The sequence below is a fragment of the Anolis carolinensis genome, chromosome 4 (genome assembly GCF_035594765.1).
Source record: "Anolis carolinensis isolate JA03-04 chromosome 4, rAnoCar3.1.pri, whole genome shotgun sequence".
In the NCBI taxonomy this organism is placed as follows: Eukaryota; Metazoa; Chordata; class Lepidosauria; order Squamata; family Dactyloidae; genus Anolis; species Anolis carolinensis.
The window spans coordinates 243,558,530-243,578,667 of NC_085844.1; the positions used below are offsets into that span (position 1 = coordinate 243,558,530).

Sequence of the window (20,138 nt, forward strand, 5' to 3'; positions counted from 1 at the left end):
ATGAATGCCGTTTGACATTGGTTCTTAGGTTCTTTGCTCCCTCTCAAACACACTGTGCTATTATAACACTACGGTCCGTTTTAGCTTTTATCGTTCCGTCCTATGGATTCCTGGGATTTGCAGTTAAAGGAGGAACATATAGAATTCCCAACCAGAGCACTTTAGTGCCCCACTAAACTACACACTTTGAGATTTCATCGCATGTAGTCATAACAGTGAATAATGAAATCACATTGCTATAATTGTATACCCCTTTTAAAATAATAAGACCCCTGCCACCCAAAATTGGCACCCAGACCAACTTCTATTGCCCTTCCCAGCATAGTGCAAAATATACCTTTTCTTCTTATACTTAATGGGTTTTTTTTCAAATGTAAAGTATTAGTGTTATTTATGCTACATATTCAGCACTCCTGTAGCATTCTCATTTGGAATACCATATATAAACAGGTAAAATGAATTCATTTTCAAAATATCCAATGTTACTAATTCAACAGGCCCACATTGATTTTTTACTTTTATTTTTGGAGAGTATGGGTTGGCAATATCTTTTATTTTCATTGCAGTCACTAGCTGGTAATTCTATTTATAATCATGATACTGTAGATCTTCCATTGATCTTATGTCAGTATGTGAGTCATAGTGATTGGATCTATGCAGCAGTTAATGTAAGCATGTGACCATCATAATTTGATCCTCCTGCCCTTTAATATCCCCCAAAGGTATTGTTAAAGAGTTTAAATATAAGGTGAAGACTAGAAGATCATTTGTTGCCCTGAAGAATATTTTTCCAATATTCATAGCTGATATTATACTTTGAACTTCTCTGACCAAATCAGAGTTTGAAAAAACACTTTTCTGGTCAACGATCTCCCATCCAGACCAGGGAAAGGTGAGCCTCATCAAAAAACCTTGGGATACTCCAGAGTTTCCGGTAGAGTCCAGAGTATCACCAAACTAGCTTAAAATGGGACACAATATAGCTGAAAACCTGGAATACCCATGAAAAGCCGCTGTGTGCCATTGAACAGCTAATGGTCCATTTGTATTGAGTCCTGGTTTTTGGAACCAATATTAGACAAGCTGTAAGACATGGAATGACCAACTCAAAGTATAGAAAAATAGATACCACCAAAACATTAGGTAAAACTTTGTTACAGAATATGCTGCCTTTGGGGTATATTCCATCACAAGTCCTTCTCTGGAAGTTTTTAAATAAAGGTTGGATAAGGAGTGCTTTGATCCATGCATAGCAGGGAGTTGACCTAGATGGCCCTTGTTTTCTATATTTCTATATTATTATTATTATTATTATTATTATTATTATTATTATTATTATTATTATTATTATTGTATGACACAGCAAACAAGATAGACATGCTGGATTTCATATCACAAAATCACAAGTCGAACACTTCCCAAGCATTTAGGACTGTGTGATGTATTTTCGGATGATGCACGCAGATCCCAGTAGGGTGGCCTTTTGCAGTTGACAGATTGTAATTTTGTCAAAGTCTATTGTTTCCAAATGTCGGCTGAGATCTTTTGGGACGTCACCCAGTGTGCCCATCACCACCGGGACCACCTGCACTAGTTTCTGCCAGAGTCTTTGAAGTTCAATCTTGAGGTCCTGATAGCGGCTGAGTTTTTCCTGTTGTTTTTCGTCAATGCGACTGTCACCTGGGATGGCGACATCAATGATCCAAACCTTGTTCTTTTCCACAACTGTGATGTCTGGTGTGTTGTGTTCCAGAACTTTGTCAGTCTGGATTCGGAAGTCCCACAGTATTTTTGCGTGTTCATTTTCCAATACTTTTGCAGGTTTGTGATCCCACCAGTTCTTTGCTGCTGGGAGGTGGTACTTGAGGCATAAGTTCCAATGAATCATTTGGGCCACATAGTTGTGCCTCTGTTTGTAGTCTGTCTGTGCAATTTTCTTACAGCAGCTGAGGATATGATCAATGGTTTCATCGGTTTCCTTGCACAGTCTGCATTTTGGGTCATCAGCTGATTTTTCGATCTTGGCCTTAATTGCATTTGTTCTGATGGCTTGCTCCTGGGCTGCAAGGATCAGGCCTTCTGTCTCCTTCTTCAGGGTCCCATTCGTGAGCCAGAGCCAGGTCTTCTCCTTATCAGCTTTTCCTTCAATTTTGTCAAGGAACTTTCCATGCAATGTTTTGTTGTGCCAGCTGTCAGCTCTAGTTTGTAGTGTGGCTTTCTTGTACTGGTTTTTTGTCTGCTGTGCTTTGAGGAGTTTCTGATTTTTGACTTCAATCAAAGCAGGTTCTTCACTTTGCTTTACATATTCTGCCAGGGCATGTTCTTCTACTTTGACTGCTTGTTTTACTTGCAAGAGTCCTCTGCCCCCTGATCTTCTAGGCAGACACAGCCGGTCAACATCACTGCGAGGGTGCAGTGAATGTTGAATGGTCATGAGTTTTCTTGTTTTTCTGTCCAAATTGTCCAGTTCCATCTGTATCCAGTTTATGATGCCAGCAGTATATCTTATGACAGGTATGGCCCAGGTGTTTATGGCCTTGATGGTGTTGCCTCCATTGAGCTTGCTTTTGAGAATTTTTCTGACCCTTTGTGTGTATTCTTTACTGACCACAGTCTTCACATGTTCATGCTTGATGTTGTCCAGCTGTAATATGCCCAGATATTTATAGGCCTCTGGCTGGTGACGCTTTATTGTTTGGCCATAGGCATATTTATGCCCTCACTTTCAATGATTTTTCCCTTCTTCAATGCCACTGTCGAACATTTGTCCAAGCCAAACTCCATGCTGATATCAGTGCTAAAAATTCGGACAGTGTTAGTCAGAGACTGGATTTCAGTTTCCGTTTTTCCATACAGCTTCAGGTCATCCATGTACATCAGATGCGGAATTTTGTGAGAATTCTTAGATGTTTGATAGCCGAGATTTGTCTTTTGTAAGATTGTTGACAGAGGGATCATGGCAATAATGAAAAGCAGAGGGAACAATGAGTCTCCCTGGAAAATTCCTCTCCTGATGTTGAAAAGTCCATAGCTTTCATTTATTTTTTATTATTATTATTATTATTATTATTATTATTATTATTATTATTATTATTATTATTATTATTATTGATGTCATTTTTGGACATCGTACAAGAAGGTATTCATTACCTCCTTGTGCAATGTTCAAACAGACATTCCCAGCCCATGAACATAGCCATGGCCATTTACTGGCCAGAAGGATAAGAAGCTGGAATGCAACCAACTCTGCCTCTAGATAAGAGAAATCAGGTATCTTTCAAGATCTCTAGTAAGCTTTTAGAGATACAGCACTCGCAAGATTTGAAAGATGCTTTTCACAGATGTGAACATGGAGCACAGAGATTTATACACAGTGCACCTTGATGTAGATTTGTGGCCCTAGCAGTATCAAACTCTCAATTATGTGTACAAATGCAGAAATCTTTGTCTGACATCCTATTAGTTGGTTATGATAAGTTAGGCCAAATAACTATTTCCTAGCCACACTGATTATCATCATATCATTGCCACCATCGTAAATGCCACCTAAAATCCACCTTAAAATCGAGGGAACAATGGAATTCTTCATCACAGTGGTTTGGGAGCACTGGTGAGCACTGCAGGATGACAGGCTCAGGCTCCTCCCACCAGTTGGCAATGATGCAACAAGTAGAAGCAGGGACCCCTTGAAAAGTCCTTTCACAACTCTTTGTCACATCATCTCTTGTTGGCAAGAACGGGGTGGTCATGTCATCCCATAGCTATCTGCTTGTTAGTGCTGTAGAACTGCATAGCATACCTCAGGATGGTCAACAAATTTTTAAGATGGGCTTCAGGGATTTGATCAGGTTGGAACAAAAGTCTGATATCATAGCACAATTTTCTGAAATGGAGCAGAAGATTTGGATATATCAGCTCATTCCAATATTGTTTGCATATAACTCCTAGTTTGTACATTTTGATAATCGTTACAGAATGCTAAAGTTGGCTATTGGTTTGTTGTATTCCAAGTGCTATTGGGTTCCCAGTTTTCCTCCCCACTGGCTACATGGTCTAGGACTTCTGGGAGCTGCAATCCAATAACATCTGAAGGACAAGACGATGCAAACTCCTGCATTAATTGGTTATAGGGGGGAGTGAATTATACGGACAAGGTCTAATGATTAAGATTCAGCCCATGATTTATTGTTGCTGTGTGCCTTCAAATTGTTTCCAACTGATTTTTTTTCATGTCAGGAGTTACTTGAGAAACTGCAAGTCACTTCTGGTATGAGAGAATTGGCCATCTGCAAGGACATTACCCAGGGGATACCCAGATGTTTGATGTTTTACCATTCAGTGGGAGGCTTCTCTCATGTCCTCACATGGGAAGCTGGAGCTGACCGAAGGAGCTCAACCCGCTCTCCCTAGATTTGAACCATCAATCTGTTGGTCAGTAGTTCTGCTGACACAAAGGATTGACCCATTGTGCCACCAGGGGTTCCTATTGTTGTGGATGGTGTCCCTAAACAAACCTATCACAGGCTTTTCTTGGCAAGATTTGGTTAGAATAAATTTATCATTGACTTCCTCTGAGGCTGAGAGAGTGTGACTTGCTTAAGATCATGGCCAAGTGGAGATTTGAACTCAACACTCAACTTTTACAGCACATTGGCTCCTGCTCATAATTTACATTTCCTCCAAATTAAATGGTAATTTTCCTCTACTTTCATTGTGAGATCCAACCTGCTAAGGGTGACAGGAGCCTGCCAATCCCTTTTTGTTCTGCTAACTGACACGGAGGATCATTCGGTCTTTGAAACCAGAGTTCCAGTGCCTTCAACACTGCTGTATTCATGGTAACAGTAACACTGATTTGTATTTCAACCTGGCTTATCCCTGTTCTAAAAATGAGCTGTCATTCTGAGAATAGAAGCTGCTGCAAATAGAAACCAATTTGTTCCACCTGTTTTTCTAAAAAGCCATAGATTAGACCAGTGATGGGAGACTTCCCCTGGAGATGCATGTTGTCTTTATGGCTCTTTTGGCAACCTTCAACCACTCCAGATCTCTCGGACAACCATTTTGCTAGCCCTCAAAGAAGGGTGAATTATTCCTCCTGGAAGCAATTTAGTTTTTGAAATATGCTTATTTCTGGTATGCTCCCCATGGTTTGTTATGGGGAAAATACAAGCCTGCGGCTGGAAAAACCATCTCAACCATGTGAAGGAGGGTGGGCAAGGGAGCAGATGCTTTGCATTTCATTCCAAAAACAAAAACTGCTCACCACTACCCACGTTGGACAGCTGATAACGGCTTTTCTTCATTGATGATTATTTACGCTCTGTTCCTTGACCCATAAGCAAAAAGCTTTATTCTAAATTTTGGCACACCCCATTAAGAGTATCTAATGACATGTCCCCTGCACCAACCCTTAAAGAATTAAAACTTCAGGCTTCATTATCTTCCCCCAAATGATTACAGCCTCTGCTCTTGAATGTGTGTGTTTTTCAATCTAAAGAGATGCCTAGGTTAAAGGGTCTGTTTTAATTAGACACTAATGACTCCATCTTATCAACTAATGGAAGAACAACACGATGCAGGACTGCGACTTGGAGTTATCTATAGATGCCTGTTGAAGCTCAAAATGCAGTTTCCAACAAAAATGTTACAGGTAATTATTATAGAATAGAGGAGAGGGACATAAAGTCCAGTGCACTATGTGCAATTACGCTAGTGTGTTTAACATTTTGTTATACCTTTTGGAGAGGTGTACAATGGTAATTTTTGGAAATGAGGGAGATGGCATTAAATCATTCTTTTTCTAGGTACTATTGGATTTCCAGTTTTCCTCATTTAAGTGTATCAATATGCATAACTTCATTTCTGGAAACTTAAACTGAATGTGGCCCTTTTTCATTGGACAAAACTTGCCCAATCACTTTGATAAGGAAACTTATGCTTGCAAATGTTACCAACAGGATTCCAGGGCAAAATGTTGTGTAGACCTGCCCTGTCAATATCTTACTATGGATAAGAGAAGGTGCAAATTTAGTTTTGCTCTACCTTGCTTTTCATGCCTTGCCTTAATTGTGAGATGTTGCCATAAGGATTTTGTAGCAAAATTGAAGCATAACTCAGCATGCAGGAGTTAGTACTACACAACATCAATGCAGGTTGTCCATATTGTCCCAAGATGAAAACATTCACTCTACCAGGCATTACAATCTATCAGGGTCTTAAAACCATAGAATCATAGAATTGTAGAACTGGGGGTCTTCTAGTTCAACTCCCTTCCAATGCAGTAACCAAAACTAAGATGAATCTCTAAACTGTTTAAAAAAAAATAGCAATTGAGGTTCTATAATTCTCTGAGGCAGTTCATCCCCTTGTTGAACAATTCTTACCACAAGTTCAAATTTCCTGTCTTGTAATATGAATTTAATGATTCAGGTGCTACACTCTGAATCAGGAGAAAAGAAGCTTGCTGCAGCCTCTTTATGGCTTCTCTCTTCCCACCTCCCAGCTTTTGCAGCCACATAAATGAATTAGCAGGGTAGCCGTTAGGGTTAGGGGAATCCGTTTTGTATTCATACAGCCCTGAGTAATGCCTTTCTCAGACGTGGGCTTGTTGTGTCCAAAATGATGTCCTTTGAGGTGGGTTTTGAGCTTTGGAAGAAATCACATGAAGCCAAGTCAAGGCTGACTGGTGGATCATGAAGCTTTCAGAACAGCCTTCACATAAGCCACATTGTTCTCAGTTCTTGAAGTTGCAGACTGCTGATCCAGGTTCCTCTGCATTTTTGCCCATGACAAGATGCACAAACTATTATACATTTTGCTAACATACTACTACAAAGGCATGGACTCAACTGTGGAAAGCCAAACTGTACGCCTGGGATGTTGCTCTACCTTCCTCAGCCCAACTTTGCTTTTCTAACCCTTCTGCATTGCTTTTTCATTGCTTTTGAGACAGTCCATGTATCTTCATAAAAATCATATATGATTTTTTGCATTGAAACATAATTTTCTGCAGAGGCCTTTTCTTCAAAGAAACCACAGTTGCCAATATTCTAAACCAGTTATTTAATAACACGTGTATAACTAAATAACATCTCCTGGCATGACCCATCTCAGTTCATTATAGCTAGTAACTACATCAGTTGAAGGAAGCCTATCCAGTTGGGAAACAAGATGGCATTTTGAGCATCCTGCCAGTACGTAAACCTGTTGTGTCAGGGTCCTGCTCTGATAGTTTCACCCTCAATTGATGGTGGAAAGGGATTGGAATATCCTCCTCCTTGGACCACAATTGTAATGTGAACTAGCATCCCTTGTTCAGTGCAGCTGCTGGCTTTTAGGGAGGGCTGGGAAACAGTTATGGATAGTTAACTTGAATTTAGTAATCCATAACTGCCAGCCAGTATTGCTGCACAAAACTATTATTCTGTACAGATTGTTTCCTGTGCAGAAAACAAAAATAACCATATGTAAATTTTGCCTAGAAGTAGTCCCCAATCACAATATTTTCACCACCACCACATGTGCTATAAAATGGACTGCTGTTCCCAAACTCCCACAACTGGCATGGCTTTTGGTTACAATGCTGGCTAAAGGGTTTTGGGAGCTTTAGTTCTTTACTTGGACTACTATCTCATGTGCTTGACAACTCTGAAGCCATTAGATGTTTTTACTGGATTGGTAGGATAAGCATATAGGTCTAAATCAAGAATGGGAATCAGCTAGTCTTTCAAATGTTGCTAGATGACAACTCTCAGCTTTTTTCCACTATTGGTTATGCTGGTCAGGTCTACTGGAAGATGCAGTCCAAAAGCAGTTGGAAAGCTGCATGATTCCCACATAATCTATTATTAGATCCAAGTGGAACAGATCAATTGAATGGGATTTACCCACCCGGTGTTTCACATTCAACAGATTTGTCACAGCTGGGACAGACAAGTGTGATTCAGGTCATGACTATAGTATATTAACATCCATATGATAGAAAACCCCCAAAATAATCTGAACCTTTCATTTATTTTGTCATGTATCATATGTTATCTGTGGCCCATGCCAGTCAATGTGCCACATAATTAGAGAGAGGTTATGTTTTCTTTTGATTTCCATATGCAAAGAAACAACCATAGTTTCTGAAAAAGAAAATGAGCAGATGGCAAGCTTTTCCTGAAATAGAACTTACTGGAAAATAATAATTGCTTGAAAATCTAGATGGCAATGATCTAAAAATATTCAGATATTATTATCTCTTGAAGTGATTCTTAAAACAATTCAAAGATTTGACATAAATCCATGTACCTTTTGATTCCATCGACGTTAAATGTGCTTTCTCCTTTTTCCCCCCCTTCAAAATCCATCATACTTAGAACAACAGTTCTCTGGCATAAGCTTATTTGAGGCTTTCTTCAAGAACAATAGCAAAAGAATAATTCAAGGCAACAGTTACTCAGAAATCCTTTATTTCAAGTCTGTTCATGAAGCTTCAACAACTGCTTCTTTGAATCAAGAAAGGTTTGGCCCAGGGAGATGGGGAATAAATGTCTGGAGGGGTCATCCTCATATTTCTGTTTCACTCCCTTCCAAAGAATCTCTTTTTATCTTGCTTAAGAGATTCCAAAAACTAAAGAGTTAACCTGAGTGCAAATCCTCAAGGAAAAGACTCGGTAAGCATGGATAAAGCCCAGCCTCAAAGTATAGGATCCATATGTTGTTGCAGCAAAGAGGAAGCCGTAAATGAGATAATTCATGGTATCAATAGTGGAAATGTGTTACACAGCATATGTATTTCTCTTCCTCTTGGTCCACTCAACAAACATAGTTAATCCAAGAGTTGAATCTGCAGTTTCATAGCTTATAGACTCTAACAGATAATGTCCTTCCTTACTATTAGACTGTATTTAGGCTGCACTGGAAATTAAATATCTACATTGTACATCTGGAAAATTTAAATTTGACAACTGAGATAGTTTGCAACAGGGATGCAATTTTAAACTAATTTTCCTCTTGAAGAAAGAAATGCATAATTTTAGCATTTTGTTGTTGTATGCTTTCTGGGCTGTATGGCCATGTTCTAGAAGTATTCTCTCCTGATGTTTCGCCCACATCTATGGCAGGCATCCTCAGAGGTTGTGAGGTACCTCACAACCTTTGAGGATGCTTACCATAGATGTGAGCGAAACATACAACAACCCTGTGATCCTGGCCACGAAAGCCTTCGACAACACAATTTTAGCATTTTCCACGACTAGGAGAAAGTCTTAGAAAACTACAGTATTCACAGTTGTGGACTTATTCTGTGCAAAATTGACACATAATAATTTTGCAAGTCAAAAAGCATTGTCTGTTCAGTAAACAGTCTTTTCTACAAAATGGTCTGTGAACAGTTATTTCTGTGCAGAAATGTTATTCCCAACATAGAAAAAACATTTTCCTGGGGAAAATAACCAAGTGCAAATTTTGCACAGAATAGGTTTGAAATACAAAGATTCCCATAAATCCAGGATTACTTTTGTCAGGATTGTTAGGAAACCTGGGTTTTTTTAAACCATATTCAAATATTTTTATATCTTTATTGTACTTGAAAACAAATGTGAAGAATAAAAACTTGGACAATCCAAAGCTCTATGAGAATTTCTTTTCCTGGTCCAATGGCAATCTTCAAAACCATGATTGGCAGTCCTGATGGTTATATATTGCCCCCATCTAGAGGCTGTATGCCTCCCAATGCTAGTTCTTTGGGGACACAAGCAAGAGGGTTATTGGTCCCCTCCCTTCCAAACATTAATCTGAAGCAAGAAGAAATAGATCTTACTCCAATGTGGACAGCTCAATTGAGTTGGACCCAAGCTGTTCCAATGTCCACACATACAATACATCTACCTCTATGTCAACAGGGAAAAGCAGCCCTACAATAGATTCTTTCAACAACATCACTTCTTCTGAGCACATGGCTGGGTGCCATGTTGTGACCTCACCAGAAGCAATGTCACCAGTTAGTGATTGCCAGGAAGCTGCTTTTGGCGAATCAGTGGTGGCAGCAGTGATCCCCAATGCTCTCTCAGTCTGTTTATCTGGAAACCAAAAGGGCTCCAAGCATGATCCTGTGCTGCCTTTGGCCAGCTCTGGAGCACAGTGCTCTGGATTATGTTAAGCACAGATGCAGCCTTTAGTCTCAGAACCATAAAGTCAATACAGGCAATCTGATCAACCACCTGGCAAATGTCTACTGGGCCATCCCATGTCAGACTACGACTAAAGGACCTCATGTCCAAATTTCATGTTCTTGAAGCACAAAAAAAAGCTGCTTGCACAATACTAGGAAGTCAGGGAAGAGCAATTTCTACTTTCTCCTTCCTTCCAAGGAGTATTTAAAGGTGATTCCTCCCTGCAGCTTGACATGGTACAGCCCAGCGCTGTGTGTCTGTGTGATGATATCTGTCAGTTCCTGGATTAGTGAATCAATATGTAAAGTCCAAGGTGGCTAGACACACAGCATATCTCTTCCGTTGTTTGCTTAATTACTTTAGGAAACAGCCCTCTGAGGATCAAGGAAACTTGCTTTCAGATTTAGGATTTTTTTTATTTCCACCAAGATGTTCTTCCTACAGCAAAATGCTGCCATCTCAACCTTCACTGCAATAAATACATTGCAGTAATACATACCAGTCTAAGGTGCTTAATTCAGACTTGCTTGATTCTAACAGCCTTCAGCTGAATACCAAGCTGGTATTTTCTCTCCTCAGCTGACTTGCTAGGGGCTGAGTCTGTAGGATAGTGGCCCTATTGGTACTATCATTTTAAGGGAACACAGCTGTGTTCTTAGGAGTATATATGACAATGAATGCCACCATGCTATGGAAAAAAACTTTAGTTAACCAACCCTCCCCCGTCCCACCCTCCCGCCTCCCCAAGAGCTACAGAAGATGAAGATGGCTTAGGCAAGTGATGCAACCTTGGAAGGCCTCCCCAGAGCTTCCGGGAACAGTTCATGCGCAGACGTTATGGTTAGTTATTCATAGCAGTTGTCTCCAATGTTGAGTTTGGCCTCTTCCCAGGTGGACTGAGATTGGTTGAATGGGATGTCACTGGATCCTTTTCAGAGTTGCTTTGTCCCTAGATCATCCCTGCCAACCAAGGGGGAAGAAAAAGGCCCACTGTCCCCAGCAAGCAGACTATGATGAACATCCAGAGGAAGATTCTGTCGATGACCATCGCAACATACTTCCAGTCCTCCTTCACCTGAAATGATAATATGAGAAGAAAAGAGACTTACGCATTTTTAAAGCACTTCTATTATGTCACTTACATGCTTTTCAACATTTCACAGAATAAAACCAGGATATGTGTGGCCTCCGGTGGCTCAGTGTGTTAAAGCGCTGAGCTGCTGAACTTGTAGACCGAAAGGTCCCAGGTTCAAACCCGGGGAGCTGAGAGAGCCCCCGCTGTTAGCTCTAGCTTCTGCCAACCTAGCAGTTCAAAAACATGCCAATGTGAGTAGATCAATAGGTACTGCTCTGGCGGGAAGGTAACGGCACTCCATGCAGTCATGCCGGTCACAGGACCTTGGAGGTGTCTACGGACAACACCGGCTCTTCAGCTTAGAAATGGAGATGAGCACCAACCCCCAGAGTCAGACACAACTGGACTTAATGTCAGGGGAAACCTTTACCTTTACCTTTATGTGTGGCCAAGCAACATTGGAATGTGGTCAAGATGCCACACAATGGGGAAGAACACACAAGCTGGGAGAAATAGCAGCAGTTTGCATAAATCCACAAGGAAGGGAGATCCCCTTCCTCAATTGATTTTTTCTCTTTGAGTTCAGTTTGTGAAGGAAACCAAAGACAAAGAGGGAAAGTGGGAGAAGGAGAAAGACACTGGCAGCTGAAAATTTTACAAGCAGCTGAAAAAGTGAGATGGCAAAGGACTGGGAATGTTTCTACTAAATCTGGACAGAGCGTATGTTTTCAGCCCACTAGGGACTCTGTGGTGTTGTACAATGGATAAAAAAAACACATTAAGATATATACATATGAAACACTTTGAAAAGCAAACATTCCTTTGAAATAATTCAAAATCAGACGTTAAACAGTCAAGGCAATTCCAAGAACCAAAGGCAAAACAGTATCATCTTTAACTGCCCACCAGAAATACAAAAGGGATAAAGCCAATCTGATCTTCTTTGCAAAGCAATTCTCCAGTTGGGGTGCTACTACATAGAAAGTTCTACCATGTGCACCCATCAGCTTAAACTCACAGAGTGATGGAACATACAATAGGTTCTGTGCTATATCAAGCAAATTCATAGAAGAGGAAGAAGAGGCACAAAGTCCATCACATAGGACTTTGTGGGTCAAAACAGCACTTTGATTTGGGCTTGGAAGCAAATGTAGTTCTTGTAAATCAACATTGTTCCCTATATCATAGGTGTCATGGATGTCATGGATGGGGGTTTGTTGAGTGAGGGCTTGGCTGTCGAACTAGAGCCCAGCCAGAAACAGCAACTCCCTCAGCCGCACCTAGAAGTAACAATTACTCAGCCTGCTGGCCAAACACAAGAGATTTCTGTTGAGTAGGCTGAGAAAGAGTTAACTGTGCCTTTCTTTGGGAAATTGCAGTAAGAAAAGGCTCATCTGAGGAGATCAGCAGGCTGAAAATGCTAGCAATCAGGATCAGCTGTGAAAGCAGCATTTTTGAAGGTTTGCAGTGTGTTACCTGATTGCTAGTTGCAACTTGTGTATCCATGCTGGGACTTTGAAACCTTGTCTCTCATGTACCTTTTGCAATTTGAACTTCTTTTGGACTCTTGACTTCTGGACATAACCTTGTTTCTTGGCATTCTGGTATTTGGCTTTTACTCTGGACTGGACACTTGGTTTTCCCTTCCGCTTATTCCCTTGTGTTCTGTTTCTACCATCAACTAATTGCCTTAAACTTTGGACTGTAATGCTCACCTATCAGTGTTTTGAGGTGGAGGCTGATGACAATATGGTCCCTAACATATATACCTGAAAACCTACTGAAAATACATTCATCCAAGTCACTTGGTGACTCATGAATTTTGTAAGGCTTTCTCATGCAAGGAATACTCAGAGTTGGTTTTGCCTGAAATTTGGCCTACAACACTGGTATTCATTGACAGTTTCCAATCCAACACCAAAATAAACAAAATTTCATCTAAAATGTAAATGTTAACAAAAGTTTAAAGAACATTTAAATAATTGTATAAAAAGCACATAAGTGAAACATTTAAAGCATATTTAAAACATGGTTTAAAATGATAAAATAATCATTTGGTACATGATTTAAGGACCAAAGGTCTTTGCTGGTGGAAAAAGGGCAAATGAGTGGATGTTGCACCTCCCATGGGAATGAGTTCCAAAACAGGGGAGCAGCCATTTAGAAGGCCTAGGCTCTCATCTCCTCACCAAACTTGCTTCTGACAGTTGTGGAATTGAGAAAAAGCTCCACCTTAATCATAAAACTTGGGCAGTCTCATATACAAAAATACGGTATTTCAGAGAGTTTTTAAAAAACCCAAATATTATTTTTTATAAAAAAAAACCGAAAAACTTTTCTGTTTCCTTCAGGAGTTATCAGAATATCAGAAATATTTGTCCACAGAATAGGTGAACTTTATATTGACCACAGTGGGGAAAAGCCATGTAGCTCTTGAATAAAATCCATTCCAGCCTGCAAAAGGTCAAGAATTTCTAACAGAAATATTGCTTTGAAGAACTGTTCTACCAAGGGATACCCTGTCAGTTAAATATTTCCCAGTTGTCCATCTGTATACGTAAGGGAATGTGAAGTTTTGCTTTGTTGCTGTCATTCTTTCACACCATGTCATGGAACAGCAAGCCTCCCTCATCTATGGTTTTGTGGTTAGCTCAGTAATATGTAGTGTAGCATATTTCTGCAAAATATAGCTCATCTTATTGCAACTCACATTGCTGCTTTTCTCCCCAAAATGCCTTTACATGTTTTACCTGATAGCACAATTTTAAAAAAATCAGCTAGCATATTGTTTAGGGCTTACATCTTCATGAATTACATGCTTTGAAAAATTACCTGTCCATATCCATCTATGGGCAACTGTGACATTACAGTGTATGAAGATTTGTTATTCAAGGGTACATCTGATGTGCTATGGCCTAATGTACAATGGGGCACTGATGTGCATCAGGGCTCTCCTTGATGAACATGTAGACACTGGCTAAGAAGTGCTAGAGCACAACAGGAGTGCCTAATGTGTGCCAATGGACACATTTGATGGATGTTCCATACTCTTCTTGCACACCTCCCCAATTCACTAACAGGGTTTCATTGTATTTCTGCAACACATGCCCAGACTCATAAAATTACAATTGCACATAAAGTTACACATAGATTGGGATAAAGGATTTTGGTCAACATTAATGTTAATTACTATGCACACATATATAATTTGAAGAAAAAAATGATACCAAACCAAACCATCCCCCAAAACCAGGATGGACTTATACATGGGCACATAGTGGTCACACAGTCTTCTAAAGTGAGTCCCTATTAAAAATGGCAACTGTAGGCTGTTTTCAGAAAAAACTTTATGCAGGAAGCCCTTATTGAAAATGGCCACTGCTGCTCAACTCCAGCTCAAGTGCCCCAAATGTCTTTCCCATGCTGGTCCTACACTCTGCTCTGGACAAAAAAGAAAGTGCAGAGTAAGGGAAGGAGGAAGAGTTGCTTTTCTTTCTCGGTTTGGATAAGAGAGAAGTAATGTGGCAGGAACACTTCTCTCCTCTGCCTCTTGTCACTGCCTTTGTATTGGATCCCTAATTGAAACAGATTACTTTCCTTGCTCTTCTCTATCCATCATGTTTTGAGTTGTATACTCTTTCTTCATTTATATTCCCTTCTTTATCTGTCTTTTTTGAGTTGTAGACCTTTTAAGACCAGCAGTGTCATTTACCCCTCCACTGTAACCCCACAAATAAGTAGAACCTCTTTTCTTTACCTCCAAGTATGTTTCCAATGTGCATTTTAAAAAATAAAAATATTTGTTTGTTATATGCCCAAAAGTTTCATCCTTAACTTATCCATGGGTCATAGCAAAATCCCTAATTTTGGGATTAATTTTGGGACCCAAATCTGTCCTACATGAAATTGACTTATACATGAGTATATGTGGTAGCAGTTTTAGTTTAGCTCCTTCAGAAAGTAAAAGGACAGCATATAGTGCAGGGGTCCCCAAACTTTTTAAGCAGAGGGCCGGTCCACAATCTTTCAGACTATGGAGGGGCCGAATTATCATTTGAAAAAAGAATACAAACAAATTCCTATGCACACTGCACATGCCTTATTTGTAGTGCAACAACAACGAAAGAACAATACAATATTTAAAAATGAAAACAATTTTAACCAACATAAACCTATTAGGATTTCAATGGAAAGTGTGGACCTGCTACTGGCCAATGAGATAGTCAAGTTAATTAGGATTGTTGTTGTTGTTGTTGTTGTGTGCCTTCAAGTCATGTCAGACTCTGGCCGAGCCTAAGTCTAAAATTATTTATTTATTTACTGCATTTATTTACTACATTTATATCCCACCCTTCTCACCCCGATGGGGACTCAGAGCAGCTGTATGTACATACAATATATTATATTATTAGCATAGCACAATATTAGCATTATATAATTCTATATTGAGCTATACCACTATACTATTATATAATATGTAATATATAACATATAATAATATTATTATATGGCATTACTATTAGTATTATATTGTATAAGATTATTATCAATATTATATGTATATAGAATATATTATTAAAACTGATATAAAAATATTATATTATAAATGAGGGCGGGGGCCAGGTAAATGACCTTGGAGGGCCGCATCCGGCCCCCGGCCCTTAGTTTGGGGACCCCTGATATAGTGTCATACTCATTAAACTGTGGCCTATGCTTTTTCAATAAAAAATGTCATTATGGTCTGATTTAAAAAAAAACATAGTTGCAAGCATTGCAATATACTACAATTTAGCCACACAGTTATTTCAATACCAGCAGCTGCTATCATTTCCAAACCGCTGCAAATAAACTCTGCACATCATCCGGCATGTCCCAGAGTAAAATGACTGCTCTATTTTTACACTGCTCTTTCAGATAAGCTAAGAACTCTATCTAGCAATATTTTTGACTGCTGATCTAATTCTGCTCCAATAACACAATTAGAAGCCACACTTGTGGGAGGCGAAGTATTGTAATGTTTGAATTTTCACATTTCCTCCCACAAATACTGGAAGGTGTTCCATGCTCTCTCTACAATCTCACTGGAGACACAGAGGAAAGTTCTGCCCAGGTGGAATGACAATCCGTTCCATTTGCCCCATCTGTCTTATAGTGCAAGGGTTAGACAATATAACTACTAGGTAGCCAGTGGAGGGAGGGTATGTGTGACAGAGAGATTGTAAAAGTGCATGGCTCTGTTACAAAAGCTTTCAGATGAGCAAAGTTTTACCCACAGGTTGTAGATAGCCCACTAGGCCATTTTTGTGAGCCTCAATCCTACCTCTAGGACAGTGATGGCCAACCTATGACACGCGTGTCAGCACTGACACACCTAGCCATTTTTGCTGACATGCTGCCGCATGCAGATTGATTGGATGACTATGTCTTTTGTGGCCAAATTTGATGCGATTTGGTCCAGTGGTTTTGTTGTTTAGTACATGGGAATTATGCACATCACATTTATATATATATATATATATATATATATATATATATATATATATATATAAAATTCTATTATTATTGTAATATATTATCATATTATTACTATTATATTATTATTCATTATTCATGACTACATCGAAACTAGAATAGAGAGAAATCAGCGTGGAAACTGCAAGAGGTACCATAGATTGTTGTACATGGAAATGATGGTAGTAAATAGTTTTTGATTTATTAAATACAGTTATATATTACAATTATATATTTTTGTTATTTAAACTATACATATTGCGAAATTATGGTTTTTTTCTCAAAGTGACACACACCCAAGTCATGCTAGGTTTTTTGGTGAATTTTGATACACCAAGCGCAAAAGCTTGCCCATGATTGCTCTAGGAGAACTTTGTGACATTTTCACTACATTTAGATATAGAAATTCCTCCTGGTTCCTCCTGTGATTAAAAGGGGAGACTACCCCCCCATGGTATTGATATTTATTTACCTATTGTTGACAATGATGCATTGTAGAGCTCTCCAAGGTTTTCTCAAGGCTTAATGTACTGTTTCCCCCAAAATAAGGCAGTGTCTTATATTAATTTTTGCTCCCAACGATGCACTAGGTCTTATTTTCAGGGGATGTCTCATTTTTCCCTGAAGAATTCACATTCCCATGCCGACCTGGGCTGTTGAGGCTGAGCCTGGGGCTTCTGCTGCCTCCTCCGTTGGCACCCTTTGCTCAGCCACGGCATCGCTCCATTGCCTCCGGACTGTCTCTACCTCCTACCTCGTCTCCAACTGTGGGGCCTGCACTTCCCCAAGCCCTGGCCACCTCCAGTCTGGACTCAGCAGGGAGTGCAAGCCGGGAGGCTCCAGAGGGGAAAGCGGCAGCAGCAGAAGTGATGCCGTGGCGCAGTCATCCTCCTCCACCCCGGCCTCCAAGAATCTGCCTGCTCACCCACCCACGCCTTTGGTTTAACCTTTGGTCGAATTCAATGAAGCAATCATTATGTTCTGATACTTACCTTCTTAACCATTTTGAAGATTTCTTTGTCATCAGAACAAAGAATATAAATATTGGAACCAACCCCCCAAAATTTAAAAAGCTTACCCATTTGTACATAAAAGTCTGATTACAATCTCTGACAATGTCTCCCATTGCTTTTCTAAGTAGCAACAATGCTGACTGCCCCTATGTCTGTTCCTTTGATATGTCATTCAGTCCAATATTTCATAGAATCATAGAGTTAGAAGAGACCTCGTGTGCCATCCAGTCCAACCCCATTCTGCCAAGAAGCAGGAAAATCGCATTTAAAGCACTCTTGACAGATGGCCATCCAGCCTCTGCTTAAAAGCCTCTAAAGAAGGAGCCTCCACACACTCTGGGTCAGAGAGTTCCACTGCTGAACAGCTCTTTCTCTCAGTGAGGAGTCCACCATGACACTTTCCAGAAAAGCTGCTATATAACACCATCCATCACTCGCCCTTTCTGCATTCATTATGATCATGATACAATGTGTATGAGGGTGAATATGTATTTTTAACAAATCTCATATGCCAGGAAAATCATGTCTTGTCAAGACAGCGCTAAGTTTCGAGTGAAGCTTGTTGTGATTCTGTTAACAGCTTTTCAAATTATTTATGGTGTTGAGTTATTCAACGGATCCTCCTCTCCCTTTATTCTGCCTGCAAATCATTTCCAAATATCCTCCTGTTTCTTATAATGGGCTGTCGAGTTACAAGTGCTGAGTGGCAGATTTAAGAAGACAATGAATTTCAAAAAGGCTATGTGGTCCATTTTACCTCCAGCATCAAATATTAAGAAATCCTCTATAATGCATCCATTTCCTTTCTGGGCACATTTCAAAGCCCTGGTTTTGACTCTTACAAGCTGATGCATAGGGAAAGTGTGGGCTGTAGGTGGCCCCATAAACCCCACCATCACAAAATCATAGGCTTATTACTGGTGCACCACAAAGAACAAATGTGACCCATGGAAAAAAGTGATCCCTAGTTCCTTTACATTTTTCCACCACTGATTTAATGCTCAGCAGGGTTGGGAGGATATTTTTGTTTCAAGAGACATATTGCCTTGTAGGCAATTTATAAAGTTCCATGCAAAAACTGAAAATGTCCCTTTAGATATTACAGCCTGACATACTGGGAATTGTAGTCTAAGATCTAATATGATAGTTAATTGCAACTAGACACATTGGCACAATGGGATTTACTGAAATGTAGACATCACTCAATGACTGATGCAAGGATTTTGCAGTAGCTAGGATTAACCTATAGGATTCAGGGTCAAAATATTGGCATGCTGGTAATGCATCGAAGGGAAGGCAATTGCAAGCTGGAGGAGCCATAAGTGGTTAGGGACATAACCCCATCTTCCCACATTCTGGACTGATCCATTGTAAAAGGTTTCTGAAGTGGGGGGTAAGAGCTTCATGCCCTCAAACAATCACAGGTGGCCCACTCCTGTTCTAAACAATGAGAGGCCACCATGAGGTTTGCCATCATTTAGATGCCCAAGAGCTGACATCCTCTTTAGAAGTTTTTCTTCAAAAGTCTTGCTCATCAAGGGTGAGGTAGTCACCAGAAAATGGATGTTCTCAGTGTTGCTATGGTCTGACAGTAGACATCGTTTCGGTTACTGTTTCATCAATTTCATTCGTGTTTCCGTACTATTTTGTTTTTTCAGAATGCACGAAACAGTACAACCCCTCTGGTTAGGAAACACCAGTAAAATGATTTTTTTTTTCGTGTCAGGAGTAACTTGAGTCGTTTCTGGAGTGAGAGAATTAGCCGTCTGCAAGGATGTTGCCCTGGGAACACCTGGATGTTTTGATGTTTTTACCATCCTTGTGGGAGGCTTCTCTCATATCCCCGCATGGAGCTGGAACTGATAGAGGGAGCTCATCCGCACTCTCCCTGGGTGGGATTCGAACCTGGCAGCTTTTGGGTCAGCAACCCAACCTTCAAGTCAAGTCCACTACGCCATCGGGGGCTCCAGCAAAACAAATGAAAAGTGGGAATGTTGTTTGTTGTCTAATTTTCATGTCTGCCAGGTCTGCAAGCCCTGGGATGTACAGGCACTTCTCTCTTCTCCCCTCTTAACTGTGTAAAGCAAAGGAAAAAACCTTACTATAACTCCATTGGTTTGTGTGTGTGGACACAGCGCATCTTCAGGGTCTGGTGCACACATGCGTTTTGGGCCTGCTCTCTACTCTCCTTGGAAAAAGACTGAATCTGGCAAGCAGGCCTGCCAGCAGGTCTTAAAGTGGAGCACGAAAAAACAGTGCATCTTACTTGGTGCTCCACTTCAGACCCTGAAGATGTGCTTGGCATTCAGTCTGAAGCAGAGCCCCAAGTAAGATGTGCTATTTTGGCGCTCTTTTTAAGGGCATGCTGGCAGGCCTGCT

The 20,138-nt window shown here is 40.2% G+C and overlaps 1 protein-coding gene across 3 annotated transcripts in view; it reads right to left on the reverse strand.

Moving 5' to 3' along the window:
- Positions 1–10,354: 10,354 nt before the first annotated feature.
- The window catches only part of chrna4 (cholinergic receptor nicotinic alpha 4 subunit), a 110,072-nt gene continuing 100,288 nt past the window's right edge, over positions 10,355–20,138 (reverse strand). For all 3 annotated transcript variants that reach the window (XM_003220708.4, XM_062979042.1, XM_008110192.3), the window contains one exon: positions 10,355–11,235. In XM_003220708.4, coding sequence (XP_003220756.1) covers positions 11,110–11,235 — 126 coding nt within the window. In that variant the 3' untranslated portion in view covers positions 10,355–11,109. The remainder of the gene's footprint in view (positions 11,236–20,138) is intronic.